Consider the following 19,704-nt stretch of genomic DNA (forward strand, 5'->3'; position numbering starts at 1 on the left):
CAATTCTCAGTGCATTCGATTGGTGGACTTATTAAGTGGCAATTGCAGCGATCGAATTGACCGGGGTATTCAAAGAACCAGGTGTCACTACTGGGGGGTTTCGTCTGTACGCCAAATCCTAAATCGTAGCGTTGGTCGTAAACCGTCCATGTGCAAATCCCTATCAAATGCTAATGAGAGCCTAGCTTCCTGAGCTATATAAAAGGCCGCAGAGGTGCACTGCATCGTGCAGCGGGCTAGAGCAAGGGTATAAGCAGCCACTCGTGCCAAATTTCAGCCCCGTGAATAGTTCAGACGCAGACACATATTGCATGTACCCATCGGGTGTTTCATGTATACGGTAGCGTCGAGTTCGCCGTCCACGTTGACATGGGGCACCGTTCATATAAACGAGCTACCCTCATAATGCCCCGTGTCACATGGGGATTCGACGTGATTTGAATATAAATCGACGGCAGTCCACGGTATATGAACAGGGCTGGGGAACGCCAAATCGGAGTAGCATCATAACAAAACAAAGTCTCAGCCGCTTAATAAATACCCAAATCGATCGATTTGCAAAAAAATAGGACATAGTGTTCGGTTTTCACAATATTTCTTATATCTAATCCCCAAATGGTGTAATTGAACCAAGAGGGTTCTATTTAAAAAGAAAGAAGCCTAAATTTGAAATAAATACATTTCCCCTCACAAATGTGGCCACCACTCAAGCTACAGCCTAGAAGCTTGGGCTAAACAAAAAGGCGAGTAGAACAAAATTAACGGACTCCGGTTTACTCGGCTACCCACCTGGTATCTTACGATTACATGCCGTCGTGAAGACCGAGAAGCGCATGGTACGCGTGCGCTCCACGTATGAAGATCAAGAGTTTGTCGAGACCTTTATCGTCCTGGATCTGGACGATAAGTTTGACATTGTGTTGGGCATGCCGTGGCTTGCACGGCATGATCCGGTCATCGATTGGGAGAAGCGCACTCTCGTGCGCTTCGGTCGCGACAGCTACGATTGCGCGCGCGGTGTCGTCCCCGACGACACCGTGGTAGACGAAGCAGCATCTCGCTGCTCCCTCATGATGAATCCCAGAGCAACACCATGTTGCTCTGTCGGCGTTAGCGTACGCAGCATCGTAGCTACAGCCGCCTCACCAATGACTGTTGACAGTCGTTCCTATTGGCTGAGAGTAGCATCTCTTAGCCAATGAGCGACATGCATAGCATTGGAATTCTGCCAACCAGCCGTTGGCAGATTCCTATCTTAGAATATTACATTTAGAGGAAGTCAGAAACATAAAACAAAAATAGCAGTTCTCATTTTAACCCAAAAACATTATTTGGATCGTTTATTTAGATTAATCTATACTCGGAGGCCCGAGTATAATTAACTCTAAGTTAAACTAGCTACGCTTCCTCACATACACGCGCACACGTGTAAGCTAAAGTAGTGAGCCAAAGTAGGCCCATTACACCTGGTAGCACTTTGTAGTCCGTCCAACGACCGACTACCTGAGTTCTTACGTCACCGCACGAACGCGGAGCTGAGAACCTTCCCATGGATACGGAGGTGTCCATGGAAAGCCACACTACGCCTGCAACTCACGTTGCACGCGCTGACTGTCCCCACCTGTCGGGCCCAGAGTGGGAAGCTCTCCAATCCTAAATCTCTATGGACCACCCGTCGTGGTGGTTTTAAATGTATGTAGCCTTTGGTGTGTCTGTTAGAGTTACAAGTGACTGTAGCCACTTGTGCGTGTAACCCTGTTACAGTAGTGGCTGCATGGTGCAGCCACTCACGAAGTATTGCACGAAGGTGCTGGACCTGATGCATCGCTGCTCAGGTCCCATGGTCATGATGACCAATGGCCAGCAACCTTGGCAGTGGCTACTGTTGCTTAGCAGCACATGAATTAGATTTCATGCACCTGTGATTTAGATGCAAGAATTGCAAAGGTTGGATAGCTAGTATGTACATGTATTGCAAACTATATTTCACGGATATTACCTGACAATAATACAAATTTTAAGCAATACTGTTCATTTTCGTTTGTACCAAAAAAGAAAAACAAGAACAAACAACAAAATGCACTCCGTTATTACCGTAATATTTACTTTGTATTGATCATCTCGGTAATCATAGAAAGTAGCCCAACTTTCTATAAAGCTCGTCTTGTTCGACTTCTTCTCCCACACCGGCCAATCCGTTCTGTATTAGATAAAATATAATCCAAATTTTGGCTTCTATTAAGAAAATAACATCATTGTACTCGGAGAGTACCTATTGCTTTAGTTACTACGCTGAGCAACAGCAAATGTTGTGTCTTCAAGAGACTTCGTGAACCATACAAGGGGTATTTATTTCGTGAGTTCTCTGAAATTTATTTCAGAGTCTACCGGTGTTACCACTTTCCGCGCCATTTTGATATATTAGAGTATAGCATCAACCTCTTTGCTCGAATGCTTCATTAGCTGGCGGGTCGGGTCACCCATTTCTCAAACTTCATAATATTGTTTTGTTAAAAAACACAGCCATCGCAATTTAAAGGGTCTGGTTGTCCGAAAATATTATACATAAGTCTACAAAGTAAACAGTTGTTGAGCCACTGCATTATGAAAAACTCCTAATATCGTATACCTCTAGTCTATATGAATCACCCACGTTAATGTTGACCCTGTCGGCGACGCGTCCATCTTCGCGCTACATGCGAATGTAAGTAATTAAAACGGTAATTTATTGCGTGGGTTTTTCTAATTAATAGGTCTCAATTTATCCCATGGGACGCAACCCGATCTTCATTCGCCGAGCAGCCCCTTCCGCTGCCATTGCAGACACCACGGCGACGCTGCATGGCCTCAATCGCGTAGGCAGCTCGGTGCAGACATGCCGGAGCAGGAGCTGCCCGCTCTGGAGGACGGCACGCCCGCTGAGGGCGACTACGAGCTGCTGGCCGCGTCACCGCCCGAGCAAGAGCGCAACCAGGATCAGAACCAGCACAACGAAGACGACGACGAGGAGTTGCAGCGCCGCCAGCGCGAGGACATGGATATGAACTCGCGCACACCCATCGCCTTTGAGGCGCTGGCAGAGCGCACGCTCTTCCTCGTTGCACGCAGCTCGAGCTACGCGGCGCAGATCGCCGGCAAGTGCCACATGTTCTGGATTCAGGTGCAGATGGCTTCAACAGGGCGCCGCGCGAACCCGTCAACGTAAGCGAGAAGCTGCCGGCGGGCAGCGTGCCCGGCGTGTTCACGTGCAACGTAGCGGTGGTTATTACAGGGTTGTGGGCCGCGTGAGCTTCAGATTCGGCAGCTCGGGGTACAGCAGCGACAACTCGGACGAGCTGCGGGCCGTGGCGCTCCCACTGTTCCAGTCTGTGGATTAGTTCATGAAGAGGGGGAGCTGCCACCATCGCCGACTTGGGGAGGGCGAGGAGAAACGCAGACTGAGGAGACACACGCCGCTCGGCACCAAGAATTACGAGTTCGAACCCACGTACACCTTTGACAATCTGGCGCTGGGCAGCAAGGCGGACGACTACACTGGTGTCGTGAACACCATGAAGGGGGGTACCCCGTCACGCCGCTTATTCTGGGCACGGCGCCGCCGCTGTTGCACATTTGCCACTCGTACGAGGCCGACGACTCAAGTTGATGTTTTACAAGCAGTTGACAGTCTGTTTTGGTTTCAAAGACGCAGGATTTCGATGAAGACCTGAAGCAGTAATTGCTCATTGAAAGCTTCAATGGAGAGCAACTGGACAGCGTGTTTCAACTCAATGCCGAAAAAACTTGCGCTCTCCTTCATACTTAAGTATTGGCTGGTGAAGATATCGTTTACATTTAATTTGAAGTCATAACCTATTTCATGGTTAGCTGTAGTCAATATGTCAGCAAGTGACGAACGCCACAAGCATAATCGATTTTTTGCCAGAAAATGGCGAGTACCTAAAGCTGGGGAAACCTTGAGTTGCATCAAGAAAGCACATTGAAATTAAAAGTTTGGACTTCACAGGCGAAATTTCAGAGCTTCTTCGTGCACAGCACGACTTTGTAAGTTTTTGTTAGTTTTATTATTTTTAGTCCGGGTCTGAATTAAATTATTTAATAATATCCAAACGGACTTCTATCAGGGCTTCTTTATTCAAGTCATTTTACGTTAGGGCTGGTCAGGCTGGCTGGTGCTGGTTCTCGGCCCGGTGAGCGAAGGGGTAGGCGAACTACTCGGTATTGACTGTCTGCTTTTTGTCCAAAATGAACAAAACCTAGCCAATTCTCCAAGAACCCGAGAACTCAATCGCCGAGGTGGTTCTCGGGTTTTGAGTAAAGTGCCTATGTTTTTTTCATTTTGGACAAAAAGCAGACAGAGTCAAAACCGAGTAGTTCGCCTGCCTACCCCTTCGCTCCCAGACCGAGAACCAGCACCAGCCACCCCTTACGGAGCGTAACCTCGAGTCGAGGCACCCCGTATTTCAGCGTTATCATTGCTTTTCATGTGAGAACAATATTAACCCTTACCCAGGATAGCAGCTAGTACATGTACATGTGTACTTACTACCGATGTTCCTTCCATTTATCTATCAGAACACTGTCGGAAAGACTTCAATGCGTACGTGTATTCGGACGCGAGTGTGGCTTTCCCATTAGAAAGCTGCTAACGTTACTGTTACTAGAGACATCAAATGCACACTGCCTAGGGCATCGATTCCTCGGGGCGCTTGATGATCACCGTCTTGTGCTCCAGGTAGTTGCGCAGGCCCAGCTCGCCATTCTCGCGGCCGATGCCAGAGTCCTTGAAGCCACCGAACGGAGTGTTCGAGTCGAACACGTCGTAGCAGTTCACGTACACCGTGCCCGTGCGGATGCCGTTGGAGATCTTGATGGCGTTGTCGATGTTGCTGGTCACCACACCAGCGCCCAGGCCGTAGACGGAGTCGTTGGCGCGAGCAATGACCTCGTCGATGGTCTTGAACTTGAGGATGGACATGACGGGGCCGAAGATCTCCTCACGAGCGATGGTCATGTCATCCGTGACGTCGGCGAACACGGTGGGCTCAATGAACCAGCCCTTGTTGCCGTGGCGCTTGCCACCAGCAAGGAGTCTGGCACCTTCCTTCTTGCCCTCCTCAATGTAACCAAGGATCTTCTCGAACTGAGTCTCATCGATCTGCGAGCCCTGGTCCGTCTTGGGGTCGAACGGGTCGCCGACCACGCGAGCATTCGCGGCCTCCACCGTGCGCTTGACGAACTCGTCGTAGATGCCCTCCTGCACGTACACACGCGTGCCGGCAATGCAGCACTGGCCCTGGTTCATGAACAGGCCCAGCTGCGACTGCTGGATGGCGAGGTCGATGTCAGCATCGTCGAGGATGATGTTGGCGGACTTGCCACCGAGTTCCAGCGTCACACGCTTGAGGTTGCTCACGTGCGAAGTGCGCATAATCTGGTAGCCCACCTCGGTAGAGCCCGTGAAGGCGACCTTGTCGACGTTCGGGTGCTGGGCCAGGTGGCGACCGGCCTCGGCACCAACACCCGGCACAATGTTCACCACACCCTTGGGGAAGCCAGCCTCCACGATCAGCTCACCCACACGCAGAGCCGACAGCGGGGTCTGTTCAGAGATCGTGCCGGACCACCAGGTGAAGCCGCGTTACGAGGAGGACATCCTGAAACACTCGGGCATCCGCATCGTTGAGCCTGAGCTGTTCGACGGGTACGACCCGAAGAACAAGATGGTGCTGCACCAGGTGGCCATCGACAAGAAGATGTCCCCCATCGAGGTGGCCGACCGCGAGGAGGCTCTGCAGTTTCGCAAGGAGCTGGGCAAGGAGAACGTGGACGTGTTCCAGAACGCGTCCGGCGCGTGGATGATTCGCCTGCGCAAGGGTTCTGTGCTGAACATTCCTCGTGCGCTCAACTTCGACCGCTTCGTTGCTGGCCAGATCCCGACGGGCTGGAGCGCGGAGCGTCTTGGTTTGTCAAAGGACCTTGCCGATGCCGTGGACCCTATTACGCTGTACGTGCTGGCATCGACGATGGACGCGTTTGTTGCTGCTGGTGTGACAGACCCGTACGAGTTCTACCAGTACGTGCACGTGTCGGAAGTCGGTAACACGTCCGGTGGTGGAATGGGTGGTATGCGAGCATTCACGCAGATCTACAAGAACCGCCTTCTTGGCAAGCCGGCTCCGAGTGACGCTCTGCAGGAGTGCTTCATCAACACGCCTCCGGCATGGGTGAACATGCTGCTCTTGAGTTCTTCTGGCCCGATCAAGACCCCAGTGGGTGCCTGTGCCACGGCTGCTGAGTCTGTGGACATCGGTGCGGAGACGATCAAGAGCGGCAAGGCTCGCATTTGCATCGTTGGTGGATACGACGATTTCGGTGAGGAGGGTGCGTTCGAGTTCGCGCAGATGAAGGCGACGAGTGACTCGGTGAAGGAGACTGGAATGGGTCGTGAGCCCAAGGAAATGTGCCGTCCGTGCTCGACGACGCGTGGTGGCTTCATGGAGAGCCATGGCGCTGGTATTCAGCTGCTGATGGATGCCCAGCTCGCGCTTGAAATGGGTCTGCCGATCTATGGTATTGTGGCGCTGACGAATACGGCAACGGACAAGAACGGCCGCTCTGTGCCGGCTCCTGGTCAGGGCATTCTGACGACGGCGCGCGAGGCTACGTCGGACAACTCGAAGCCTTCCCCGCTGCTGGACGTGGAGTTCCGTCGCCGTCAGTTCGACGACGAGCTGGAGAGCATTGAGAAGTGGTATGCGCGTGAGAAGGCGTTGATCGACGGGGACGAGTCTCGTGTGGCGTTCCTGGATGAGATGAAGGTGCGCAAGGTGCAGGCCGCTCAGGCAATGTGGGGAGAAGGTTTCTACCATGGCCGCACGGACATTGCTCCTCTTCGCGGTGCGCTGAACGTGTGGAACCTGGATATCGACGACCTGGGCGCTGCTAGCTTCCACGGCACGGGTACCAAGGCCAACGACAAGAACGAGAGCGAGGTGACGCACAAGCAGATGGCTCACTTGGGCCGCTCTGCGGGCAACCCGCTTCCGGTGATCTGCCAGAAGAACCTGACGGGCCACCCGAAGGGTGCCGCTGCTGCGTGGATGCTGAACGGCCTGCTGCAGGTGCTGAACACGGGCTTGATCCCGGGCAACCGTCAGCTGGACAACACGTGCGCGACGCTGCGCAAGTACGACCACCTCGTGTACCCGAACCGTAGCTACCAGACGGTGGGCATCAAGGCTGTGCTGATGAAGAGTTTCGGCTTCGGCCAGGCCGGTGGCGAGGTGGTGCTGGTGCACCCGGACTACTTGCTGTCGACGCTGGGTGCTGAGGAGTTCCAGCACTACTCTGCTCGTCGCGAGCAGCGTCTGATCAAGATGAACACGCACGTGCAGGGCGTGATCACGGGCAAGCAGGCGCACATCCAGGTGAAGAACGAGGCGCCGTACTCGTCGGCGCAGGAGAGCAACGTGTACCTGGACCCGACGGCCCGCGCGGAGTACGACGCGACGTCCAAGACGTGGCGTTTTGGCGGCGCGGACTCGCTCACTGCGGAGGAGAACCGCCGCCAGCGCGCGGAGAAGCGCGCGAAGAAGGCGAAGGCTGCTGCGGAAGCGGCGGCGGCGGCCTCGAAGAAGACCACGGAGACGCACTCGGCCGACTCGTCGTCGACGCTATTGACTGCCATCAACCAAGCGGCGACCGACCTGGGTCTGGCGTCCAAGAACATGGGCATGGGTGTGGACGTGGAGCCGGTGGCCACGTTCGAGAACCTGAATGGCCGCGAGGACTTCATCCGCCGCAACTTCACGGACCAGGAGATGGCGTACTGCTACAGCGCGCCGCACCCGGCCGCGAGCTTCGCGGGTCGCTGGGCCGCCAAGGAGGCTGTGATCAAGGCCATCTCGAGCTCTTCGCCGACGGAGCCGAACCTGTGGAAGGGAGCTGGCGCCCCGCTGCGCGAGATCGAGATCTTCATGACGGCGTCAGGCGCTCCGTCCGTGCTGCTGTCGGGCTACCCGCTGCAGGTGTTCAACCGTCTGAGCTTGTCGAAGCTGAGCGTGTCGATCAGCCACTCGGGCGACTTCGCGGTGTCCCAGGCTGTTGCCAGCTTCCAGCAGGAGTAAGCCCTCGTGACATAGGTAGTTTTCATATTGCACTATTGCATGTTTCATGCTGTATATACCGCTGCGTAATTAACTTTGTAGAACAGGAATTGCATCCCTTTGCATTATCATTGAAAGCTTGTGTTCCGAATCATGCAAACTTCCTGCCTTCGTTGACTTGGTACAGAAATCTGCCTCAATACCGAACGGGTATACAATACATAACCTCATATAAATAATACTTCAAGGTCCAACAACAGGACGAACGGAGATGGGCAAAAGGTACTGATGTAAAAATCCAGGATACCTTTGTTTGGCTAAAAGTACTAAGCTGTGCAGTTTGAAAATTGGCGCCCTTTTGATTGTCTGTGCGATCTTCTCTGTATTTACGATTCCACTTTCACATTTGCGCACTACCCGCTAAGCCCTCTACGAGTAGTACAAAGTTGAGCTACTAACCGCACTGATGTGGTTCGAACACGCTTGGTCGAAGGCCAGCGCTGAAACAACTCAGCACTGCGCTTCACTTGGAACACCACAGCAAGGTTTGCTTTACTCGGGTTTGATTAACTAAGCAAGCGTCAAATCCCGTCTAAGATTAACTAATTCAGTACATCCTATTCTCTGGTAACGCTGAGATCACTTTATAAACCTAGAGCCCTTATATATATCAGGCGTTCGGTATTCAGGCAGAGTTCTGTATCGTCGGCATCATCGATTCGATGGCATCGAATACTACTGTAGCGGAGACGAAAGGACAACATGCGCGGGTTCTTGAAAGTTTTCACCGATCTTCCCTGAGAGTTGACCTTGCATTGCGGCTTTTGTCTCAAAGTTCGGCTTGAGAGCAAGACGTGTCGTTGTCATTTTGTCATTTTGGGGATCAGCGGCTGCGCGGCTGGATTGCAACTATGGATCCCTCTCTGTAGCGGGTGGCACGGGGTGGGTCCTGCAATGTCGGCGTGGCTGCGTGTTTGGCTGCATGCGTCATATGGTAACAAATTCCTATTTAAAAAAAAATTGCGCTTAAGGACGCTACATCAGCTCTAATGAAGTTGGCATCAAGATATTGGAGCTTTGCTATGTTGCTTCGGGATGCATGTGCCTTTCCACCTTACCACCAGCGAGCACGACATTACATGTATTACAGTATCACGCTTCGAGCCACCGTGACTGAGGGCTGACTGAAGTTGATGGTGAGAGATGATCAACATCTCGTTTACAAGTACAGCAGCATGAGCCGTTGAATCTTGTGTAATTCGCTCAAACCCTCGTCTGAAGCAAGCTCGCCTTTATGATTTTTGTGGCAGCAACCACCAAGGTCTCGTGCTGTTGCAGCCCGTATCTGCAAGGCACAGAATCTAAACCTTATCAAACAACTGCTTGAGGCGGTTAATAAGAGGCTTGGGAGCTTTGCTCTGCTGTCTTCATGCACGCATCCTACCGAATGCACCTTCACAGATGATAACAAAATGTCGACTCGCGGGAGTATGAACTTTGTCCCAAACTACGCTAAGTTATCGCACGTGATCCTTCTTTCCCATCTCACCAAGCTTTAGCTTTCACACCGAGCATGGGCACCATATTGGACTTCGTGCTAGCGAATACGAAAGGATTCGTAGCTGCGTTGCTGGGCAAACAAACGGGAAAACGTCAAAAGGTGTATGCGTTGGGGAAACGTTTGTCAGAAGCGGTGCCTCACAGCGCCAGCAACGCTTGCCTGGTCACGTTTGAACGACATGCACGTACTGACACTTGTTTAGTTGATAGCCAGTGCAACCGGGTCGAAACCCGGTGTAATACCACTGAGACCCGACCCGTTAGGAACCATTCGGACTAAAAGCACATCTCATTCCCACATCATCCGACTGAGAGACGAGCGGCTATGACTCGGGTGTCTGGGAAGCGAGCCCCACCGACGTACGCGCAGCACGAGCGTCGTTCGCACGTCGCGCGCACTACTAAGACAGGCTACTTCAAGGCGAAGTCGCGCAAAAGGCACCACATGCGACAGCGAGCTCCTGTGCGTGACTCGGCTCGAGCGTACCGTTGTGGCGTGATAAAAGTCGCGCCTTTGAGCAAGTACAAGACCTTCTCCAAGGGTGCATGCTACTCAGGGCCATTTATATCGCGGGTGGGCAAGACAGTGGCGGAGTCTCGCCATGAGGATGAGGCGCTTCGCGCCATGGCAGATTTGGTCGACCTGACCAATGAAGAAGAGGACAGTGAACCGCGCGGAGCAGATAGGTGTAATGGTCCAGATCCTCCTACCTCCTGTGCTAGATCTCCGGTTCTGCATGTCATCGTTTTGGACGGCACCAGTGATGATGACAAGCAAGAAATGGAGCTTAGTGCTAGTACCATCGGTACGAATACACGAAACGAGCTTACAAACAGCGTTGGTGTGGGTCATGTTGACCAGAGTGGTTCACCACTTTTACCACCAGAGGTTATCGAGTTCTAGCGACTCGGAGACATGCAGCGGTGAATTGTTTGGAGCTGAAGAGAGGCGTCTATCGAATGCTGCGCTCGTCGAAAATACCAGAACCGTCGCGGATGAAGCTCCACGCTCGCCTATCAGCCCAGAAGTTATTTGCATCGATTTATCGAGTAATGACAGCGACAACAGCCCCAACGAGGACGACAGTCTAGTGGACAAAATAGAAGATGCAGACATACGGTCGTCCTTGGACGGACCGCTCACAGCGGTGGTGGGAAAGAAGAAAACGGATGATGGCGAGGTGCAGGATCATTTTGGTGACAATGATGCCTACGAGGGAGATATGGAATCAGAGCCAGAGGAAAATTCAAAATCACGCTAAGTACCGAGCCAAGTCCTGATACGGTTACACCGCACCTGTATATAGAAGCTGATGCTGTTCCCTGGCCAGAGCAAGTTGAGGAGATCACGCACACACACAAAATCCATGCAAAATTGCTGTTCCAGATTTGGGATCGATGGATTGGTGCGGTTGCGAGTTCATTTGTCGGCCCGACACATGCCCCAATGCTGTAACTAGCATTTTCTGCGCCCGAAACAATTGTCTGAACGGCAAATACTGCGGCAATCGTCTGCGGACTCTGGACGGGCTGCGATTGGCCAGCGGGGATGTTGGATATTCTGTTTTTACGACCGAGAAAATCTTTGAGGATGCTATAGTGCAGGCGTTCTCACCACACACGACTACAGCAAGGACAAAAAGCGAATCAGCGACTATACAATTGGGCTCGAGACACGTTCGACTCGCAGACAAAAATTGTGGATCGAGGCCCGCGACAAAGGGAACACCGCACGGTTCATGAACCATTCGTGCGAAGCAAACTGCAAATTCTATGAAGTCCAGAATCGACGCTTCGTTACGGTCGTGGTGGTGGCGATGGAAGACATTGGTGCGGGGTCCGAAGTTACTGTTGACTACGGGGATGAGCTCTGGTTTACATGTTTGTGTGGTTCCGAAGATTGTCGTGGTGGGTCTGACGAGGAGCTCAGCGAAGACGGAAATGGCACGGTTGCTACCGGTATGACTTCGGACTAGTTGGGACTTCGGACTAGTTGGACAGGATACACAGTCAACGAATGCATAAGTTCAAATTTCTTGGATGAATGAAGGTCCGATCTAATTAACGAGAAAGCCTTCTTTTAAAATTTGCGGAGTGGTAGGTTGTAGCAAATTGCTTATAGATTATGAAGCAAGCAAGCTTCACTTGATTAAGGCTTAATAGCGGCTGAGGGACTCCATTCAAAATTTGCGGAGTTTATAAATGTAGCAAATTGCATATAGATCGTGTAGGAAGCAAGAATGGTTCAATAAAGGTTTAATAGCGACTGAGGGACTTCATTCAAAATTGCGGAGTGGAGGAATGTGGCAATGTATGCAGCGATCATGTAAGGAGCAAACCTGACGTCATTAAGGTTCAATAGCGACTGAGGGACGTTACTTTGAATTTTCTAATCGTCGAGTTGCTCAGTGCACGAGCGCTTGTTATGACCTCTTTGGTGGCATTGCGAGCAGCGCTGAGAGGTTCCGCCGCCTTCTTCGCCACTGCTCCGGATGCGTTTGGTTCTAGGGCGACCTGGTTTCTTAATGTGTCGAGCTGGCAGCCACCCCGCGTCACAAGTAACTTCCGTCTCAATGGGAATAAAGACCGCGCGCTCCTTAAATGTATCCTGGTATGTTGAAACCTTGTAGCATGGCTGGAAGTAAGAAAAAACTTCCGACAACTTACCAGAACTTCAAGCACAGCGATGAGGTGTCGACAAGGCATTCCCATCTGATCCATGCGAGCGCACGTGCACGTTCGATCTTGCAGGTTCACCCGGCGCCGGATACGTACTACAGCATCCGTAGCGTGCACGTAGTACACTTCAGGTGAGGCTTGTTGAACAGCGTATTGCCCAATCTTCGAGCTTTGTTTACAGTGCAACTTCTCGGCGGAAGGGGTCAGCACAAGCTTCTTCTCGCCCCAGGAATCAGCGTTTTGGGAGCGCTGGAAACATTCGTCGACGAAGCTACCACACATTGCTTGCAGAAATCCAGAAGGGTGCAAACGACGCATTCCTTTGACCAATTGAGAGCCAAACACACTCTCCACGAAGTTCGACGTTCGCCATCCGTACAATGGCACAACTCCAACGTTTGCGTAGACGCACCAACGAACGGTTGGAATATCAGACAGGTACGTTTCGACGTCTGGGCCCAACTCCAGGCCAATCCACGCCAGGCGACTTGAGTAGAGGGGTTCCGTCTCCGCGCTTTGCAAGGCCCATATCAGCTTCTTGTGCCCGTGCGTGAACTTACGAAAACGAGCGAGTAGATTCCGGATGATGTGAAGGGTGCAGTACTTGAGATTGAGTCCCATCTCGAGAGCAACAGATATTAGAGCTCTACTGCGATCACAGAACATAGGAACCTCCGTGAAGTCGTACCCATTCTGCTTCAACATCGAGAAAAAACCACGTATAGTTCTCCACATCTTCTGCCTCCACCAGTCCAAACGCAAACGTCAAGTTCCGAAGGTTCCCGTCACGTCCAACCAGGTGCATTTGCATACCGCCGTATGCTGGGCACTTGGAGTGGCTACAGTCGACGCCAAGAACGGTTTGGCGTGCGGCAACAGCGTCGGCGAATACCTTCACAACAATGATTGCTCGCTTGAAATGGCCTTGCTGGTCTCGTTCGGCCACGGCGACGCTTCCGGGATTCCGTGCAGCAAATTGCGCCAGGTAGCTGGGTATTTTCTCGTACGATCGAGCAAGATTCTTCGAACTAAGTTCATGAACAGCTTCGCGGGCTCGGTAGAGAGTTCTTCGTTTCTTCTGAAGAGAAATGCCGTCTCTGTGCTGAACCTGCTCTGCCAACGCTGGTGCTGAGATGGTGTAGTCAGCTCTAACCGCGCTTTCGAAAGTTGGGAGCTCGGCAATCTGGCGCCTGGTTGGGTTGGCGCTGGACACACAGTTTACATGCTCCGTGTTCATGGACGATATGTACCACGGCCCGTACGTCTTATCAGCCCGCCGCTTCCGGTAGACTTTAACCCAAAACGTACAGCCTTCCGCAGTACAGCCAATCAACCGATGCATTCCGCTGCGTTGCTTGACCTTGACCGCCTTCCCGTGAGCAAGCGCATAGTCTTGAACGGCATGTAGCGCATCTGTGCCCGATTCGAATGTCATCCCGATGCTTAGAGTCTCGACATCACTTGATTCGCCGTCGTCGCTGATGTCATCTGCGTCGACACTCATTGCTGTCCCTCAGTCGGAATATCCGCTACTGACGGCTTAAAAGCCGTGAATCAGAATTTGTAAGACATGCAGAAGCCCACAGAACTCCGGGTTTTGCCGGGTTTGAGCCTGAACCCGTTTTCATCGGAGTCCTAGCCATTCATTTGCATTGGCATACATGTTGTGACTTTGGCGTGTGAGCTTTCATACACGTTGTGACACGAGTTACCTTTCATACACTTACTGTCGATACTGATAACCCCGACATACGCCTATTGACACATGTTAACCGCTTTTGACAAAACGTTTCAAATTCATACACCTTTTGACGTTTTCCCCAAACAAACTGCAACACTGTACTACAGTGACAGTAGTTGTAGTTGTGGCATCCCCGGATCAGGCGGAGACCGCCGCCAATACAGCCAGCTAGAGTTGTTATGCTGCTAAAAATGAGTTAATAGCTATGATTGCAAACAATGTTTTTAACGTTAAATACGTTAATTATTTTCTGCGAGAGGAAAAATGGTGCGGTCACTTTCGTAATTATCGAGGTACTTATCCCCTTGAAGTTGACCTTCACACACTCCACTTTTAAGCGCTTCGAATACCTCGATGTGGGACGCGCTTAAGGTTTCCCGCGCTGTCTGACTGAGTGCAGGGGAATGCTGCCAAGGGCATACAGTGTAGACTTTAGGTTGCTCGACCATATCCACCATCTTCTCCTTACTCGTACGCTGCGCGCAGCACGTCTCGAAATCCCCGCAAGTCTTTGCTTCACAAGTCAACTTCCTACGGGCTACACAAGTCCTCTACAACTGGGCCGCGACTCCGATGGGCCGCAAGGACGACCCTGTATGGGGCGAGTTCGATGTCGTCGTCCCGAAGTCCAAGCCGACGAAGCCCCACCGCGATGTGTCGTGCCGTCACTGCGGTGCATTGATCATGAATGCCCAGCCCGGCCGTCAACTCTATCCACAAATCCGCTTCTGCTCCAGAGCCCCAGCGACAACGAAGGCCACCTGGGCAACGTACGACGCGCAGAAGAAGCGTAAGGCAAGGCCTGGGATGTTTTCGCCGTCGAAGAGCCGCCGCACAAGCGCTACAGTGGCTCTCCAGCAACAAATTCGCCAATCGTACTCAGCAAGGAGGAGGAATCAAGCATTCATCTGGACATCGCGATGGTCTTCTACACTGCTGGAATCCCGTTCCGCGCGATCGAGAATGCGTACATGCGCAAGCTGTTTAAGCGTCTGACTCCTGCGTTGAAGCTCCCAACCCGGCAGGCGCTAGCGACCACCCTGCTCGTTAAAGCCTATGAACTGGAGAAGGCCAACCTGGCTGAGCTTCTTTCAAAGCAAACGCTTCTGGTTATCATCACTGACGGCTGGTCCAACGTAAACCGCGAGAGTATCGTGAACTACGTGTTGTGGTCACCCGCCATGCGTCCAATGATGTGGTCACCGGGTACTACGGGTTCTGAGGCACACACGGGGGACTACATGGCATCGGAGCTTCTGCGAGTCATTGCTGAGGTAGAAGGTGTGGCCGGCGCTGGCAAAGTCTCCGCCATTGTGTCGAACAACGCAGCCAACATGAAAAAGGCTGGCCGACTGGTTGAAGCTAAGCACCCAAACGTGGTCTTCAACGGATGCTCGGCTCACGCCATGAACCTGCTCCTCCTGAAGGATATCTTCAAGATCAAGTTGTTTGGAGACGTGCTGAAGAAGGCCATCAAGATCGTCAATTTGTGCGCGCTAGACACCTGCTGCTCGATCAAGTTCGGCGTTACCGGCGCCAGCTACAAAAAGCCAGAAGGGCAGGCGAGTTAGCGGTCCCTGTGTCAACGAGATGGTACGCTCAAGAAAAATGCATCAAGAGCGTCGTTCGCAACAAGACAACGCTGACGGCAGCTTTGGCGGACTCGGAGCTTATGAAGCACTACACGGACAAAGAGAGTCAGGTGAAGCTGGACGAAGTTCAAGGTATTGTCAACGATAAGCAGTTTTGGATCAAGGCGAAGGTTGTCGTTCGGCTGACGAAACCGGTTACACGAGCACTAGCTGTCCTGGAGACGGATGCTTGTTCGAACTCAATGATCCTGCACGAGTTTCTTCGGCTGTATCAGGCGCCAGAGTTCACTGAAGGTATCGCAGCTTTAGCCGGCAGCTCCGTTCAAGATGAAATTCGCAAGCTGATTGCTAGTCGATGGGACTTCATTCGTCCACCGTCCGATTCCACGACGGTAGCATACCTGCTGGATCCGTCCAAGGACATCTTTAACTTACCGAGCGGTAGCCTTGACGGCAGTGGTGGTGTCGGATCGAGCGGAGACAGTTCTGACGGAAGCTACCCTATCAACGAAGCTATACCCGACCCTCAAGACAGTCCGCTTCGTAAGGCGGTACGCTCCGCTGTAAAGCTTGCCGAGCGTTTTGGCCTCCCACCCGACGTGAGCTCAGCTCAGTTTCGCGCATCGCTGCTATCTTTTGTAAAGACGAAGAAGAACTGGACTGCTGCTCAGAGGGAGGCTGCTAGTGAGGACTCACCACTGGACTGGTGGACACTCGACGACCAATTTCCTGTTCTTCACAAGTTCGCAGAGAAAATTTTGAGCATCCCGACTTCGTCTGCAGCAAGTGAGCGCCTGTGGAGTGTGCAAGGATTTACATACAGCAAGCTTCGAAACCGCCTCAAGGTCGCAACAGTCGAGAAGTTGTCGTTCATCTACACGAACAACGGAGATGCGAAACCAACTCGACTGCCATTGTACAAGACTTCTCGTCGGCCGATAGAGCTCGATAGCGACAGTGACAGCGACAGTGACGAGCAAGAAGCTGAAGATTCTCTGTTTGACATTAACGACATGGGGTTCGAGTATCTCTTGGACGTAGTCGTGAGTGTGGACATTTCGCAGTAATCGATTTCTTTAGTCCTTGCCTTCACAACAATAAACGCTTTGCTTCTGAGCGTAAGGCGCACTAACGTTCACAATATAACACACGCTTTGCGAACACACACCGATATCACATGTAGAGTGCTATTCTCGATTAAGATTTCAAATGTAATCCACAGCAATGACGCAAGCCAACACCCCCCATACTGAGCCGATTCCATGATACAGCTGCAGACGATGGAGTAGCGAGGTGTCGGGCAGGGCACACACCTTCTTCTGCGTTTACGAATACTCGCGCCCAGCAACGTCTGCGTCGTGGCCATTTACAACAGCGAATTGAGCACCCCCGTCCGTGCGTTGTACACCGCGTGGCTGTTGTCGGGCAATGAGAAGCCAAGAAGCGTTGATTCACTTGAGCGCCAGTCCGCGACTCGAACGGCACCTTGCACTTCTTCAAAGTCCTCTCAAGGAGGACGAGGCCGTCCAGCCGGCCGAACGCGAAGACACCTCTTCTCGATCGCACAGCACAGCTGCAGCGACGTCAGATACAGCTCTGTGTCCGTGTCGTTGGGGAAGGCCACGCGGAAGGTGCGATTGGTACCGTGGCTCGAGCCCTTGTCATGCATCAGCTCATAAATGCTCCAGCAGCAGCTCGCACTTGCCTTCTTTCGTGGCGTCGTAGGCAGCCGCACTGCCAATGAGGTCGGAACCGACCGTCACGCGGTCGTACAGTGGAGTCGCCATCACGACGCAAATCGGGGAATGGCACGAGCTGCATTTCAAGCGCGTTGGAAGTCCTGTCGATCCACGCCCGCCAGTCGAAGCTCCGCGGCCAGCGCCGCCTCCGCGAGCGCCTCAGGCGTGATGTCCGCTGTGAACTGCACCACGTCAGGGGGGTAGCACTTCCCACACTACGCCCACGTGCGTACTTACCACGGAAAGCTCGTATTTCGCAGCTTCCAGAATCGTGAAGTAGAGGCTCTCTTGGCCAGCGAGCTGTCGGTTGAGGAAGATGTGGTCTTGACACAGTACGTCGCGCACTTTGAAGCCGGGCACGGCGCCGTAGAGCGTCACGCAGTAGTGCCGTCGGTGCTTCTCCAGCATCTCCTCGAGCAGCAGCCGTGTAAACCCACTCTCGAGCCCCTCGCGCAATGACGCACGCAGCACGAGGTTCTAGCGACACGTGTGCGAGATTCCGATGGCCGTGTTCACCGAGAACACGAGGAAATTTATGATCTTGTTGAGAAGGACGCTGGCAGCGTCCACGAAGCCGAAGAGCGAGTGATCCGTGTACACGGTCTTGACGCCCAGGTCCAGCGCTTTGGTCTACAGCAGACACTCGTGCATGAGGGTGGACGTGGCCTGGTGGCCATGCACGATCCGCACCTGCTCGCGGACGCGGATGGCCCGGAACAGCGCCAAGTGGCCTACGAACGTCATGTACGTCACGATGTCCAGCAAGCGCATCACCGGCAGGTAGTACAGCTTGTCATGTAACGCCCATCCGCGCGCTGAGTGGGGTGTTGGCGGCGCCGTCGGGCCCACTCTGACCTTGGGTCCGGGAACGGCATACGTGAGCAGGATGACATTGTGGCCGCCGCGCAGCAGGCACTGCGAGAGCGATCGGATGGGCATCTCCACGCCGACCAGGAGCGGGAAGAAGTCGCAGCACATGACGATGCACAGCCGCCGCCCCGTAGGCCAGCATGAGTAGCGAGAAATCTTTCAGCAGCAGCAGCAGCGTACCAAACAGCATGTTCAGCACTGTTAGAGCGTGCTGACGCCGCCACGAGAGCGCGATGTCCAGCACGGGCGAGAATGCACTGTCCAAACCAGACTAGTAGCATCTCCACGTAGCGTTCACGCGTGGCGCTGATGATCACCTTGGCACAGTCGCTGTGCCCACGGCGGCGGTGCCCCAAGCACGGTCCTTCGGTCTGGCCATCCACAGATCTCAGCCCCACCTCCTTCATCTCGGCCAACTCCGTGCCTTGGGGGGGGGACAACACGTAGTGCAACGGGTACTGCGCGAAGATGGCGCTAGCCGCAGATGGTAGAGTCGTCGTCGTCCAGGTCAGGATCGAGGGGGCGGCGTCCACGTCGGGATCAGAGGCGTCGTAAGGCCGCGGCGCCGACGTACGTCTGCACCGAAGACGATAGCCCTTGGCGCGCTGGTTCTGCGTCAGGTCCTCGCGGGGCTTACGCTTGCCTGATAGAGTCCTCCTTTGAGAATTGAGTGCATGGCTGTAAATACAGAATAGCTGCCTCAAATGGGTTCAGCCAAATCTTGCCTTTTAATTATTAATAACTGCGCGCAATTTTGTGATTAACTGATATTAACGTTAATATCACTTTTTTCCCTCTAAAAAACAACTCTACAGCCAGCGCGCTTCCTCAGCTTCGTTCATACCACGCTCAATGGGACTCGTTCCCGCGCGAACACACTAATCGCCGCCTTGCGTGTACGCTCATGCCCAACACATATGCAAAAACACTCAGGTTTGCATTTTCAAGCTTGCCATTTCCCTGCTTTCCCATCGCAAAATAACAACAGCGGGTTGGGCACCTGACCCGATGGGTGCAACGCTACCGCCCGCCCGCTCTGATGGATACCTCGAGGCGGGCCAATCTCACGGCTCAGAAGATCCTTAGCTGGCCAGCGTTGCGCGCTGCTCAGGTCGTCGACAGCGCGTGAGCCACCCGCGCGTCCTGTCTCGCTCCCGGCCTGGGTGATCCCCCGCTTGCGTTGGCACAGTACTCGCGGGGAGCTCACGCGACGGCGCGCAAAGCGCAGGACTGCGGTCGCGAGCGTAGCGGCCAATGCAACGAATTGGCAAGACCCGCGTCACCCAGATGGCGCTGTGCGTGCCTAGCAGCGGAAGACGAGCCGCCGAGGCGACCGGGCTTGCTGAGGGCCGGCCCTCAGCAAGCGCGGCACGGCGCGGCATGGCATGGCATGACCGTCGTTGAAGACCAGCAGC

General features: G+C 53.3%; 7 protein-coding genes across 7 annotated transcripts; 4 read left to right on the top strand and 3 right to left on the bottom strand.

Moving 5' to 3' along the window:
* Positions 1–833: 833 nt before the first annotated feature.
* Positions 834–3,718, top strand: PHYSODRAFT_325107 (hypothetical protein; the record flags this gene model as incomplete). Its single annotated transcript, XM_009520934.1, has 5 exons — positions 834–1,040; positions 2,864–3,201; positions 3,272–3,368; positions 3,420–3,542; positions 3,686–3,718. The coding sequence occupies 5 exons, from the start codon at positions 834–836 to the stop codon at positions 3,716–3,718; spliced, it is 798 nt and encodes a 265-aa protein (XP_009519229.1).
* Positions 3,719–4,684: 966 nt separating this feature from the next.
* PHYSODRAFT_483906 (hypothetical protein) lies at positions 4,685–5,611 on the bottom strand (the record flags this gene model as incomplete). Its single annotated transcript, XM_009520935.1, has 1 exon — positions 4,685–5,611. A coding segment is annotated over one exon (927 nt), but the record flags the coding sequence as incomplete, so codon positions are not given.
* Positions 5,612–5,858: 247 nt separating this feature from the next.
* On the top strand, positions 5,859–8,242 carry PHYSODRAFT_359145 (hypothetical protein; the record flags this gene model as incomplete). The annotated part of the gene is made up of 1 exon (XM_009520936.1): positions 5,859–8,242. One exon carries the CDS (start codon positions 5,859–5,861, stop codon positions 8,127–8,129), a length of 2,271 nt encoding a protein of 756 aa, XP_009519231.1. The 3' UTR covers positions 8,130–8,242.
* Positions 8,243–10,011: 1,769 nt separating this feature from the next.
* Positions 10,012–10,194, top strand: PHYSODRAFT_419541 (hypothetical protein; the record flags this gene model as incomplete). Its single annotated transcript, XM_009520937.1, has 1 exon — positions 10,012–10,194. A coding segment is annotated over one exon (183 nt), but the record flags the coding sequence as incomplete, so codon positions are not given.
* A 1,207-nt stretch (positions 10,195–11,401) lies between these two features.
* Positions 11,402–11,572, top strand: PHYSODRAFT_413098 (hypothetical protein; the record flags this gene model as incomplete). The annotated part of the gene is made up of 1 exon (XM_009520938.1): positions 11,402–11,572. A coding segment is annotated over one exon (171 nt), but the record flags the coding sequence as incomplete, so codon positions are not given.
* A 1,430-nt stretch (positions 11,573–13,002) lies between these two features.
* Positions 13,003–13,851, bottom strand: PHYSODRAFT_479307 (hypothetical protein; the record flags this gene model as incomplete). Its single annotated transcript, XM_009520939.1, has 1 exon — positions 13,003–13,851. The coding sequence occupies one exon, from the start codon at positions 13,849–13,851 to the stop codon at positions 13,003–13,005; it is 849 nt and encodes a 282-aa protein (XP_009519234.1).
* A 3,651-nt stretch (positions 13,852–17,502) lies between these two features.
* Positions 17,503–18,397, bottom strand: PHYSODRAFT_256568 (hypothetical protein; the record flags this gene model as incomplete). Its single annotated transcript, XM_009520940.1, has 4 exons — positions 17,503–17,634; positions 17,657–17,896; positions 17,936–18,049; positions 18,110–18,397. The coding sequence occupies 4 exons, from the start codon at positions 18,395–18,397 to the stop codon at positions 17,503–17,505; spliced, it is 774 nt and encodes a 257-aa protein (XP_009519235.1).
* Between the last annotated feature and the right edge of the window lie 1,307 nt (positions 18,398–19,704).

This window comes from Phytophthora sojae, assembly GCF_000149755.1.
Source record: "Phytophthora sojae unplaced genomic scaffold PHYSOscaffold_2, whole genome shotgun sequence".
Classification (NCBI taxonomy): Eukaryota; Oomycota; class Peronosporomycetes; order Peronosporales; family Peronosporaceae; genus Phytophthora; species Phytophthora sojae.